Raw genomic sequence first — 13,555 nt, 5'->3', positions numbered from 1 at the left:
TGGAAGTGGTGTAACCGGGACTTGAACCAGTGCCCATATGGGATGCTGGTACTGCAGGCAGCGGCTTTACCTGCTGTGCCATAGCCCCGGCCCCCACGCATACCCTTTGATACGGGGCAAGCTCAGGATCGCGGAAGCAGATGCCCAGGATCTGCACCTGTGAGCATTCAGGCGGCTCGGTCAGTCTCCCTGAGCCTCAGTCTCTTCTTCTTGGTTAAAAACCCGCCTGAAGGTGAACTGGCACGGGGTACCTGGTGTCGAGTCCTGGCTCTGCTCCCGATTCCAGCGTCCTACTAATGCCCTGAGAGGCAGCAGGTGATGGCCCAAGTAGTTGGGTCCCTGCCACCCACGAGGGAGACCCAGAAGGATTTTCTGGCTCTTGGCTTCAACCTGGCCCAGCCCTGGCTGTTGTGAGCATCTGTGGAATGAAGCACAGAGCGAGGATCTTTCTCTGTCTCTGCCACGAGGTACCAGTGGCTCTTGTGTGTTGATGAGTGAATGGGGAACAGCATGAGGTCTGCATGTACAGTGGAATATTACTCGGCCCTAAAAAGGACCCAGAATCTGATGCCTGCTACAACATGGTGAACCTTGGGGACGTTGCACCAGGCGCAATAAGCCGGTCACAACAAGGCAAGTGCCGTGTGCTCCCACGTAAGTCCAATGGCTTCCCTGCTTCCTTCCTTTCCTCCCTTCTTTCTCCCTCCCTCCCTTCTTACCTTCCATCCCATTTTGAGAGAGAGAGAGAGAATATCTCATCTGCTGGTTCACTCCCTGATGCCCACAACAGCCAGGGCTGGGCCAAGAGCTGGCAACACCCTCCAGGGTCCCGTGTGTGCGGCAGAAACCCAGTGACTTGAGCCATCACTGCTGCCTCCCAGGGTGAGCATGCACAGGGAGCCCAGGCCAGGCCCTAGAGCCAGGAATGGAACATCAGGTGCCCTGCTGTGGGGTGTGGGCACCCAACTGCCAGGCTAAACCTCAGCTCCCCTGGGATGCTTTTAAGACTTCTCATTCCTGCCCTGAAGGGGTCTGCAAAGGACAGGGGACCTCCTTCCCCCGGGGCTAGGGATGCCTGCGGAACTGGCGCTGAGAGGCCCCCCGTTCCGCCATGCACTCCCGGGTCTGCCGGCCTCCGAGAGGTTCTTGTGCCCACTCGGGGCAGAGGGGGCCCCGGAGATGGCAGGCCGCCAGCGCCCCAGGCCCTCACAGAGGCCAGCTGCTCAGGGCTCGCCTTCTCCGGTCCCTTCCTAGGCCTGGATTATTCCTGACCCTTGTTGGAAGGAAGCCAGAGGCTCCATCTAGTGGCTTCTTGGCCAAGTTTTGGGGAAGCAGCAGTGCCCTGGCCGGGTTGACGGGGATCCTGGGAACAGCTCCGGCCGTGGCTGGACTGCTTCACTGTCAGCCAGAGAGTGTCTCAGCGGGGTCCCCAGACGGGGCCCAGACTAGGAGGAGCAGGGCTGGGCAAGCTGCTGTCCTCTCCCTCCTCCTGGCGGTCACTCACTGCCAGAGCACCTTTGCAGCCCAGCCAGGGGTTAGGGGTCTCGGTGGCCCTGCCTTGAGCTTCGCAGCTTAGGGGAGGGCGTGCACGGTGCAGACAGTAACAAACGAGCACGATGCTCCCTCGCCCAGAAGAGCAGCAGCGAGCCCTGACTGACAAGTTGCCTCTCTGCTGCTGCGACCCTCCCGGCCCAGGGTGTCGTCACCCTCAGTTCTGGGGAGGCTCAGTTACCTTCTGTCACTGTAGATCTCTCCCACCTCGGTTGCCTGTATTTATGAACTGTATTATAAAACCAGCGCCACTGGTTAAGCCATCGCCTGCCGTGCCGGCATCCCATATCAGCGCTGATTTGAGTCCTGGCTGCTCTGCTCCTGATCCAGCTCCCTGCTAGTGCTCCTGGGAAGCAGCAGAAAATGGCCCAAGTGCTTGGGTCCCTGCTGCCCACGTGGGAGACCCGGATGGAGTTCCTGGCTCCTGGCTTCATCCTGGCCCAGATCCGGCTGTTGCAGCCATTTGGAGAATGAACCAGCAATGCAAGATCTCCCTCTTTTCCTCTCTGTCACTCGGCCTTTCAAATAAATAAATCTTTAATTAAAAAATAACTATAGTATTAGAAGAAATCATTTAAAATCTGACCTGTCATTGCTCTGCCCTAAACAAATATTTCATGTTTCCTGATTCTCACACACACACACACACACACACACACACTGTGTGTCCCCGGGGACGTGCGTGTGAGTCCACCGTTACCTGCCCTTCCTGTGGTCCTCTTCGTGTGCCCCCAGTCTGGTGGGAGAGGATCAGTGTTTGCCTGTGGCAGGCAGCAGCTGAGAGGCGGAGTTACAGAGTGGCAGGGACGTGACCGAGCAGGTTAGCTCCCACGTCGTCCTTGGGCACGGGAAAGCCACACGAGGCTTCCCTTGGGAGCCTCAATGGGGCAGGGGCCTCATGCCGTTTCTCAGCCTTGCGTTTCTGGAAACAGGTGACTTTACCTAATCGACTCTTGGTGCACATGCTTGACACGTGGGGCACACCCCTGGCACACACCTGACCTCAGGCTGTCCCCAGCTCGCTCCTCCCGGGACCCTGCGGGCGCCGTCTGCCTGGCCAACCTTGCTTGCTCTCTCCGCCCACAGCAAACAGCGGCACAACAAGCTGTGGCGCCTGCAGCCAGAGAGCAGCCTCCAGCAGCCTGCAGACGAGCCCGCGGGCCCCAGTGACTTCTTGCCAGAGGCCCTGGATGACGCCACGGAAGCCCAGCTGCCCTGCGTGGGCGATGCCACCCAGCCCGCGTTCGCCAGCAGCAGGCTCCCGGGAGGGCCCACGCTCCCTTGCTGCTTCCGGCGGCTCTCAGACCCCCTGCTACATTCCCCGGATGAGGAAGCGGACGGCTTGGTCCAGCTCGAGGAGCTAGAGAGGGATGCGCTCCTGGAGGGTGCTGCGCAGCCGCCCGAGGCGCCCCGGCCGGCCAGACAGCCCCAGGAGAGCCCTGCCCCCTGTGAGAAGGACGTGAAGAAGAGGCTAGAGTTTGGGAGCCCCAAGACGCGGAGTGGCTCCCTCCCGCAGGTGGAGGAGATGGACAGGGACGAGGGCCCAGGAGCTGGGAGGTGGGGCCACCCCCCAAGTCCGCTCAACCGGGAGAACCTAAATAATAACAACAGCAAGAGGAGCTGCCCGGATGACTTCGAGGTAGGTGTGGGGCGGGCACTCGGGGTCCCCCAGCACATCACCCCTGCCCTGCCCCGCAGAGCAGCCCCCTCCCAGCCCTGCACTCCGCCATGCCTGCTGGGCGGCAGTCCACCTCCCGTGGCCAGCAGGTTCAATCCAGAGGGCGATTCTGCTCACCGCTTAGGGGCCTGGCCTGTGCATGTCTGGTGGGATCTGTCAGGGATTGAGAGGGACTCAGCCAGGTCCCTGGCAAGCTGTCCCCGTCCCACACGGCGCCTGCAGCTCCCTTCTTCCCGTGTGAAACGTAAAACATGGAACTTCCCCCAGCTGCAAGCACTTTACAAAAAAAAAAAAAAAAAAAAAAGATTTATTTTATTCATGTATTTGAAAGGCAGAGCTACAGAGAGGCAGGGTAGGGTTTGGGGAGGGGGGGTCTTCCATCCCCTGGTTCACTCCCCAATTGACTGCAATGGCCGGAAATGGGCAGATTTGAAGCCAGGAGCCAGGAGCTTCCTCTGGGTCTCCCACGTGGGTGCAGGGGCCCAAGGACTTGGGCCATCTTCTACTGCTTTCCCAGGCCACAGCAGAGAGCTGGATTGGAAGTGGTGCAGTCAGGACTAGAACAGGTGCCCATATGGGATGCTGGCGCTGCAGGCAGAGGATTAACCTACTGTGCCTCAGTGCCGGCTCCATGCAGTTTTATATTATTTAGTTTATGTGACTTGTTTGAAGACCCCTCATATACATGAATTTTGCAATTTTTTGTACCAAAATACACTTAGCCCCTTTTTTAAAAATTACTTTTTATTTATTTCAAAGAGATAGCATGCACTCCCATCCACTCGTTCACTTCCCAAATGCCTACAACAGCCAGGACTGGGCAGAGACCCAGGAGCTGAGAACCCAAGCCAGGGTCTCCCACATGGGCAGCCCGGCCCCCGTCACTTGAGCCATCCCCACTGTCTCCCAGCATCTGCATTAGCAGGAAACTGGAGCCATTAACCAGAAAAGCAGAGCACCGGCAGGAGGGTCCTTCACCCACTGGCTCACTCCTGATGCCCACAACAGCCAGGTCTGAGCCAGGTCTGGGCCAGGCCAAAGTGAGGAGCCAGGAGCTCCATCCTGGTCTCCCCCCATGGGTGGCAGGGGCCCGGTACTTGGGCCACTCTCTGCTGCCTTCTCGTGTGAATTAGCCAGAAGCCTGATGGGAAGCAGAGTGGCTGGGACTTGAACCAGCACTCCAGTACGGGATGCTGGCATCACAGGTGGTAGCTTAACCTGCTGTGCCTCAAAGTCAGTCCCTTAAGTATTTTTAATTGTATTTTAAGCAAACTTTTGAAGTATCCTTGTATTGTTTTATTCTCCATTTATGCTCATTTACATAGGGCATAACTACAAGGCCATTACCACCTCTAAGCAATTACCAGCTGGTAGTAATTCTTCCACATCGCTGTCTCGTACTCCCACTCTGGACCCAGCGCTCAACTCCGTTAGTCTGTTCTGTCATATCTGGTGGATTCTCTACAACCAGGTTGTAGCCTCCACCTGGTTCTCACCTAGAACCTTCTCTCTGTTCCATTAGTAGTGAGCAGTGGCCTCCCCTGCCCACGCCACAGGACAGCTGCAGTTCTTGAGGGAGCGCGCTGGAGACACCCACAGGTGCATTGAGATAGAAAGCCAGAGTGTCGTTAACATGTCACCACGACGCAAGCAAAACTGGGCAGTGACTTCCACCAACCTCCAAGTCGCATTGAGGCTTCAAAGCCAAAGACTGATTGCAGTTTGCCCTCCTTCTACCCGCCTCTGGCTGGTATCTGGCTGGCAGCCACACCACCACCTGGGACATCTGTGTCCCATATCCTAGTGCCCAGTCGGAGTCCTGGCTGCTCCGCTTCTGATCCAGCTCCCTGCTGATGCACCTAGGAAGGCAGCAGAAGATGGCCGCAGTGCTTGGGCCCCTGCCACCTACGAGGGAGACCATGATGGAGTTCCTGGCTCCCAGCCCTGACCCAGCCCAGTCCTAGCTGTTGTGGGCATTTGGGAAGTAAACCAGTGGCTGGAAGATCGATCAATCGAAAATCTTTGTCTGTCTCTCTTTCTTTCTTTTTTTTTTTTTTTTTTTTTTTTTCTTTTTAAACAGGCAGAGTGAACAGTGAGAGAGAGACAGAGAGAAAGGTCTTCCTTTGCCGTTGGTTCACCCTCCAATGGCCGCCGTGGGTGGCACGCTGTGGCCGGCACACCGTGCTGATCCAAAGGCAGGAGCCAGGTGCTTCTCCTGGTCTCCCATGGGGTGCAGGGCCCAAGCACTTGGGCCATCCTCCACTGCACTCCCTGGCCACAGCAGAGAGCTGGCCTGGAAGAGGGGCAACCAGGACAGAATCCGGCGCCCCGACAAGGACTAGAACCCGTTGTGTCGGCGCCGCTAGACGGAGGATTAGCCTATTGAGCCGCGGCGCCGGCTTCTTTCTTTCTTTTTTAAGATTTATTTATCTATTTGAAGACAGAGTTATAGAGAGGCAGAGGTGGAGAGAGAGAGAGAGAGAGAGGTCTTCCATCTTCTGGTTCACTCTGCAAATGACCACAATGGCCAGAGCTGTGCCGATCTGAAGCCAGGAGTCAGGAGCTTCTTCCGGGTCTCCCATGCAGGTGCAGGGGCCCAAGCACTTTGACCATCCTCCACTGCTTTCCCAGGCCACAGCAGAGAGCTGGATCAGAAGTGGAGCAGCTGGGGCTTGAACCAGTGCCCATATGGGATGCCAGCACTGCAGGCCAGGGCATTAACCCGCTGCACCGCAGCATCAGCTCTTTTCTCTCTCTTTCTCACTGTCCCCACCACCACCACCTCTAAAAAAAGTGAAAAGAAAAACCCAGCTCAGCCTGCCACCTCACCAGGCCCTGCGGGTACTGTGTTAGGTCAGAGTCAGAATCTTTCCCAAGACCGTGAGGAGCACAGCTGGGTGATGGTGCTGGAGCCAGGCTATGTTGCCTGCACGGAAAGGTACCTCCTGTGGGGCTACAGACACCCCAGGTGAAGTTGTTTTTTTTTTTTTTTTGTTTTTGTTTTTTTTTTTATTATTATTTTTGACAGGCAGAGTGGACAGTGAGAGAGAGACAGAGAGAAAGGTCTTCCTTTGCCGTTGGTTCACCCTCCAATGGCCGCCGCTGCAGCCGGCGCACCGCGCTGATCCGATGGCAGGAGCCAGGATCCAGGTGCTTTTCCTGGTCTCCCATGGGGTGCAGGGCCCAAGCACCTGGGCCATCCTCCACTGCACTCCCTGGCCATAGCAGAGAGCTGGCCTGGAAGAGGGGCAACCGGGACAGAATCCGGCGCCCCGACCGGGACTAGAACCCGGTGTGCCGGCGCCGCAAGGTGGAGGATTAGCCTATTGAGCCACGGCGCCGGCTGTTTTTTTTTTTTTTTTTAAAGAAAGTATTTATTTATTGGAAAGGCAGAACAGAGAGAGAAAAGGAGAGGCAGAGAGATTTTTCCATCCACTGGTTCACTCCCTGAATGCCTGCAACAGCCACGTCTGGGCCAAGTCCAAGCCAGGAACCAGGAACTCCATCCGGGTCTCCCACGTGGGTGGCAGAGGCCCAAGGATGGGCCGTGAGCTGCTGCTTTCCCAGGTGCGTTAGCATGGGACTGGGTCAGAAGTGAAGTGGCTCAGTCTTGACCTGGCACTGTGACGGGGGATGCCAGTGTCACAGCGCCAGCCCCTAGAGGCAGATTCTTTGTGCAAAAGAGAGGCCGTGTCTCTGTTTCTGTGAGCCAGAGGACCAGGGAAGGCCTGAAACAGGGTCCCACTGTGCAGACTGCAAAGGTGGGATTCCGAAGAGGGGTCCTTGGAAGCCGTGGTTTGCCCAGGACCTCGGGCACTTGACTCCTGGAAGGCCCAGCTCTGCCCCCTGACTCGTCCCCAACCGTGTGACTCATGGGCAGTCCAAGAGGTCACTGTGGCTGTGCTACAGTAGGAGGCGCAAGCCAGTGCTGCCTCTGCAGTGCCCGGCCCCACCCTGGTCCTGACTGTGCCCTCTCACGATGTCCTTGTACCCTTGCAGCATGATGCCATATTTGGGATCCTGAACAAAGTGAAGCCACCCTATAAATCCTGTGCCAACTGCATGTACCCTGCGGCCAGCGGGGCTCCCGAGACCTTCAGAGAGCCACATGAGGACCCAAGCGCTGGCGCCATCTGCACGCAGCCCGCCTTCCTGCCCCACGTCACCTCTTCCCCTGTGACCCACGCCACCGGCAGGTGCAAAACCCTGGAGAAGCCAGCCTCTGGCCCAGCTGAAACATCCCCAGTCCTACCAGCCACTGGCCCAAGGCGGCCAGACGGCAATGGCCTTGGGGCCCAGGCCACCCCAGAGTTGCCAGTCAGCCTTTTGGAACCTTCCAGAGAGACCCTGAAGGTCCTTCCAAAGCTGCCCCTCCTCTTGAAGAATCCTCACTGTGATCAGAGCCCTGCCTGCACGGAAGGGGCGAGGGAAGAGCCGTCGCCCAAGAAAGACCCGAGGCCCACCAAGGACCTGCGGCTGCTTCTGTTCGGCGGCGACTCGGAGAGGCCGCCGCCCACCAGCTACCTGATGCAGCACCAGGAGTCCATCATCCAGCTGCAGAAGGCCGGCCTCGTCCGCAAGCACACCAGGGAGCTGGAGCGGCTCAAGGGCTCGCCGGCGGACGGCCTGGCCGGCAGGCTGGAGGCCAGCATCCCCGAGGGGAGCCAGGAGCCGGCTGCGCCCCATGTGCCAGACGGAGCCTCGCTGAGGAGCCCCCCGGCCTTCCTGGGCCGCCTGGACCACACCAGTAGCTTCTCGAAGGACTTCCTGAAGACCGTGTGCTACACGCCCACCTCGTCGGCCGTGAGCTCCAGCCTGACCCGCAGTTCCAGCAGCGACAGCATCCACAGCGTCCGCGGGAAGCCGGGGCTGGTGAAGCAGCGCACGCAGGAGATCGAGACGCGGCTCCGGCTGGCGGGCCTCACCGTCTCGTCGCCGCTGAAGCGCTCCCACTCGCTGGCCAAGCTCGGGAGCCTGGACTTTTCGACAGAAGACCTGTCCAGCGAGGCCGACATATCCGCTGCCGCCGCCGACTCTCAGGACGCCAAGCCCAGCAACTCTTCCTTCTTGCATGAGCCCCAGGCCACGCCACGCAGCCCGGCCGCCACCCGCAAAGCATCAGGGAAATCTGCCCCCGAGGACTTGAGAAGCCCCTGCCGGGCGAGCAAGAGCTGACCCGCCCTGCGCTGCTCAGGGACGTCGGAGCCCACCTTTCCCAGGACCCTCCCTCGGTCCCCCTGAGGGTGTGGGCCAGCCTCTGACACCTTGATTCGTCTTAAGCAAGTGCAGTCACCCCCACCTGGTCCCCTCTCTTGCCCGAGGGAGGAGCAGGAGAAACACCAACGGTTAACACGCAGCACAAGAAGAAAGGGCGCAAGCCGTCCCCAGCACACACACAACTCGGGTCCCCGGTCACGTGTCTGCAGGAAGAGTCACGTTTTTCAGAGTGTGCACAGACATGCACACCCTTCCAGAATATTCCATCTGCAGCATGCAAAAGCAGGGTGGTGGCGCCCTCGGAGGAGGAAACTCTGGGATGGCGACACCTGTCCTACCTCTGTTCTCGCTGCGCTCTGCTCCTGTGAAGTGGGGTCACCACCCAGCCTCCCTCCCGGGAGTCGTGCAGGGTCAGGAAGGGTCTCCCCAGGAAGGACTTCCTGTTATTGGGGACCCTAGAGATGTCAAGATTTCAGGCCGTGTGCACGCAGCCCCGGCGGGCAGAGTCGTCACGCGAAGGCTGCGCTTGAACCAGCCCTGTGCTGAGCGGCGGGCAGCCGTGCGTGATGCGTGGCCCCTGTCCCTGGTGATGTGTGTGTGGCGGGAGATAGGTGGGAGGTTGTCAGTTGTTTCCGTCGCCCCCCAGTCTGAGGGGGGAGGACCCCACAGAGCATGCTGAGCCCCCTCGCTGCTGCTGAACCACCTGTGGTTGGGATTGGGAGACACACCAGGATCCTGAAGGGGCCAGGGGGGCGTCCAAGATGCCAGTGGTCCTGCTGGGAGCCCCAAGCTGAGCTTCCACGGGCCCCATCTCCTCGTGTCGCGTGGGAAGAGGTCTCAGCAGTGAGGAGCTCTCCATCCCCTCTCTGGGAGCCGCTCTGAGAGGGCCGAGGCCGTGAGGGCGTTGTAGATGTTTACAGCTGCCTTTTCCTGTAGCGAGACCCCCGCTTCCTGCTTCCTGCAAGATCCCCACTTCCTGCTTCCCGCCCCCCCCCCCCCCCCGAGCCGTCCTGGCGGAGTCAGGAGGAGTCTGGATGGAGCCTCAGCACCAGCACCGTGGCAGCCCCGTAGCCATCAGGTGAGCGCCGTGCAGCTCGGGCCCTGGGCTCGAATCTAGGGGCTCACATGGTGTCTGTGAGCCAGACCCCCCCCCCAAAATTTGAAGGAGCATGATGGAAAGGCAGAGGTGGGGTTCAGGGTTCTACACGCCGCTCTGGACAGCCCCCGTGGGTTCAGTGGGTTTTACATTCTTCAGGGGTTGGAAAAAGAACACAATATGCACGTGACAGGGCCCACATGGCCTGCAAAATCCCAGACACTTCCTCTGGGGCTCTGACAGTGGCCCCGCGGGGATAAACTGGGCAAACCGGAAGCCGGCCCCGGCCTCTGGGACCCCTCAGGCCAGACGCTGGCCGCCTCCCAACTCCAGGCCTCAGCAGCCCGCTGCAGCTGGCCTCCCCCGTGCAGGATGCAGTGTTGGGGGAGGGGGAGGAGCGGGGGGGGGGGTGACACTGTTGGCCGAGGCCTTTCCACGTGTGCCACAGTGACCCGTGAAGCCAGCGAGCCCTCCCGGGCCAACCAGCCTCACAGTGGGCTGGGGGACCCCCGTCTTTTCTTGATCAGAACGGGGGGGCCCCCAAAGCAGCCATCTGGAGAGCAGCCCAGAAAGGGTCTCGGGGCACAAGGGTGGTTCCCCTGGCGGTTGCTGCGGGGCGGAACCCCTCCCTCCAGGAGCCCAGGAGCCCGTCTCGCTGGTGCGGTTGTTCCGCTCCGTGCAAACACACGTTACCGTACCTTGACGCGAGCCTGTCTCCGCCAGCGTCCGCTGACGCCGCCTCACAAGGTGATTCTGCACCTGCCCCCAGCGCCCTGTGGGTCTCCCCCGCTCCTCCCAACAGAAGCATTTTCTCAAAAACCCCACCAAGTTCCACGTGTCTTGCCAAATTACGTGTGCTGTGGCCGATCCGCTTTTGTGTCAAAACAATCCCTTCCATTTGGCGATGGCACACTTCGATGGTTGTGGTAACCGCCTAGGAGAGAGAGCCTTGGGGAAACTTGGCCTTTCGAAAGCCATCAGTTTTCTTAACCCAGGTGAGGGGTGGGAGTGGGATCCCAAATACACACAGGCCTCCGGCTCTGGGCAAACTTAACGCGTTCATGGTCGGGAGCACGTCCAGGCTTATCAACCAACATCCGGGCAGCCCCGGCCCCAGCCCCGTCGGCAGGGCGCGAGGAAGCTCTCTAGACCTGGAGGCTGACACTGTAGCCAGGAGAAACCGTGAAGATTCTCCTCGAAGACCAGATCCGTGTTGCAGGCAAACTGGCATTTTAAATGTTAGACTAAGCAGGGCAGAGCGCGCCACCAGGACAGGGGAACGCTCACTCCAACAGGCGCTTTGTGTGCCGTCCTGGCTCCTGGGGCACAGGAGAGAGGTGAGCGGAGGAGGCATTGGCTGGCGCCGTGCCGAGGTAGGAGGAAAGGCCCGTTTGTGAATCAGCTCAGTCCTCTGGGCGTTCGGCCACACCTCATCTTCCACCTGTCCTCAGCACCTGTGGCCCTGCCCCAGGATAGCTGGAACGTTCTGCGTTGTCTTGCCAGTTCTTGCCAGGCCACGGAGAGAGGAGGCTGCCCTCTGCACGGGGTTTGCCCCCTGCCTGTCTGAGAGCCACTTTGGGAACTTCAGCATTGTCCCCGGATGCATGAACAAGGGTCCCTCGCCTTGCCTTCCCTGCCTCTTTGCCACCATACAGGGACCCCCGCCAACCTCTGGGCTGGCAGACAGCTCGCCACCAGGTGGCAGACAGCACCGTGGAAGCCCTGCTCACGAGCCTTCCCGTCCTCCAGATCAGCCCAGAGCACGCAACTGAGGTCTCATTGAGCAGACCTTGCTGGCTGCCCCGCACCTCCGCACGCCCATCTCAGGGCCCTTCCAGGAAGGTGGGTGGATGCACGGCACCCCCAGGGACCATTTCTCCCTGGGGGGAATGAATGCCACAGCCCTCAGTCAAGATCCTGCTGGTGGGTGACCTGGGCGCAGGCGCCCAAAGAGGGCCCCGCCTCCCCGCCCGCAGCGGGGACGCCTTTCACCCAGCCTGCTTGTTGGCTGGCAGCCACTTCACCTCCGGCAGGAGAACCTGGTGACATCTGGATGCCCCTGGGCAGGTTCACCGATGGCTCCTGGTCCCACTGCACCCTCCTTGAAAGCCCGCCTGTGCGAGGCCGCTCTGCTTGTCTGTGAGCAGACAGAGCCCGGATCCAGTCGCCACTCTTCCAGTGCTGTTTCTTCCTTATCCTCACGCAGGCTGCCTCACCCAGCCGCCCTTGACCTCTCTGGAGTGACACTGCCCAGCGCTGTCCTGGGTCACTGTTGTGCCGTCGCTGCCACAGCCCTGGCACGGGTCACTCACTCACACAGGAGTCTTTATAACGCCCCGCCCCGTGCTTGCTGCATGATTGCTGCTCCCTCCGCTCCCCTGCACTGTCATTGTTTTACAATCGAGTGCCTTAATACTAGTTTACAAATACTGTGTATTTGTGCGGAACCGTTGGACTCTCATCTTTGTGATCGGATCCTTTGGTCGTGGCGGTGGTGGTTGGTTGTGTCCCCTGCTATGCAGTTCCACGTTGTGTGTCCATGACTTCTTCCACGAGGGGCCTCACGGGAGCAGCACCAGCAGGTCCTGCCAGCGGGTCCCCTGGTCACCACCGGCAAGGACCTGAGGTGGTTTGCTGGCTCTCAGCCCCAGCCCCAGCCCCAGCCCCAGCCCGCACTTGTCCTCTCATTTAATGCAGATCTGTTACCTCCTGGGCCACCTGTTTCTCCTCTCTGTGAGTGTCTGAGCTCTTTGGCAACAACATGTAGGTACCAGTCACCCCCACCCCCACTGTTCCCCAAATCAGGGGCTGTGTGAGATGGGCTGCTCCGTGCTGCCGGTGGGGTCCCGCGTGTTGCGTTAACGGTATCAATGATTTTTTTTATTCTATTGTTTCTCTTCTTGTTTTTTATATTATATATTTAAAAGGCAGTATCTTTTGTACTGTGAATTTGCAGTAGAAGATGCATTGTGCACTTTTTTTTTTTACTTCTGTTGGTGTGTATTGTATATAGTCTGTGTGCTTCTTGTGATAAAAATAAACTTTTTTCTTTATAAATGCCTGACGACTGTGAACAAAAGGAAACTACGTCTTCATGCTGTGCTGGGACAGTCTGATGACATCATCATGGGCAGTGTTTACTGAGCAGCTGCTGTGGGCAAAGCTGCCTGCTAAAGGAGCCGGCTCTGTGGCACGGTGGGTTAAGCCGCCACCTGCAGTGCCAGCATCCCATATGGGTGCCAGTTCGAGTCCCAGCTGCTCCACTTCCAATCCAGCTCTGTGCTAATGGCCTGGGAAGGCAACAGAGATGGCCTGAGTCCTTGGGACCCTACACCCATGTGGGAGACCCAGAAAAAGCTCCTGGTTCCTGGCCTTGGCTCTCCTCAGCCCCTATTGTTGGGGCCATTTGGGGAGTGAACTAGGGGATGAAAGAGATAGATAGATAGATAGATAGATCCACATATATGTATATCTCCCTGGTCCCTGCCACCCACATGGGAGACCTGGATAGAGTGCTGGGCTTCGGGCTTCCTTCAGCCTTACCCAGGCCCGGCTCTTGGGATCATTTTTTTTAAAGATCTATTTATTTATTTGAAAGAATTAGAGGGAGAGAAAAAGAGAAATCTTCCCTCTTCTGGTTCACTGGTTCACTCCCCAAATGTCTGCAATGGCCAGGGCTGGCCCAGGCCAAAGCCAGGAGCTTCTGGGTCTCCCACGTGGGTGCAGGGGCCCAAGGACTCGGGCCATCTGCTGCTGCTTTCCCAGGTGCTTTAGCAGAAAGTAGAATTGGAAGCAGAGCAGCCAGGACTCGAACCAGTGCCAGTATGGAATGTGGCAAGCTGGCTCTCTCCCCCGTGTGTGTGTGTGTGTGTGTGTGTGTGTGCGTGTGTTGAGTCTATCTTTTGAATTAAAAAAAAAAAAAAACTTTAAAAAAAGAGATGAAGCTCCCAGCCTCTGGACAATCCGATGCACCGCAAGGTGGGGGAGGATGGACACAGGTGTGCTCCCTCCCC

General features: G+C 58.7%; 1 protein-coding gene across 3 annotated transcripts in view; it reads left to right on the top strand.

Moving 5' to 3' along the window:
• The window catches only part of SSH1 (slingshot protein phosphatase 1), a 71,768-nt gene extending 59,169 nt beyond the window's left edge, over positions 1-12,599 (top strand). For all 3 annotated transcript variants that reach the window (XM_051835846.3, XM_089322882.1, XM_089322883.1), the window contains 2 exons: positions 2,638-3,190; positions 7,229-12,599. In XM_051835846.3, coding sequence (XP_051691806.3) covers positions 2,638-3,190; positions 7,229-8,404 — 1,729 coding nt within the window. In that variant the 3' untranslated portion in view covers positions 8,405-12,599. The remainder of the gene's footprint in view (positions 1-2,637; positions 3,191-7,228) is intronic.
• Positions 12,600-13,555: the final 956 nt, after the last annotated feature.

The sequence above is a fragment of the Oryctolagus cuniculus genome, chromosome 21 (assembly GCF_051225735.1).
Source record: "Oryctolagus cuniculus isolate XC-2025 breed Fujian yellow rabbit chromosome 21, ASM5122573v1, whole genome shotgun sequence".
In the NCBI taxonomy this organism is placed as follows: Eukaryota; Metazoa; Chordata; class Mammalia; order Lagomorpha; family Leporidae; genus Oryctolagus; species Oryctolagus cuniculus.
This window is presented reverse-complemented; position numbering and strand designations above follow the sequence as displayed.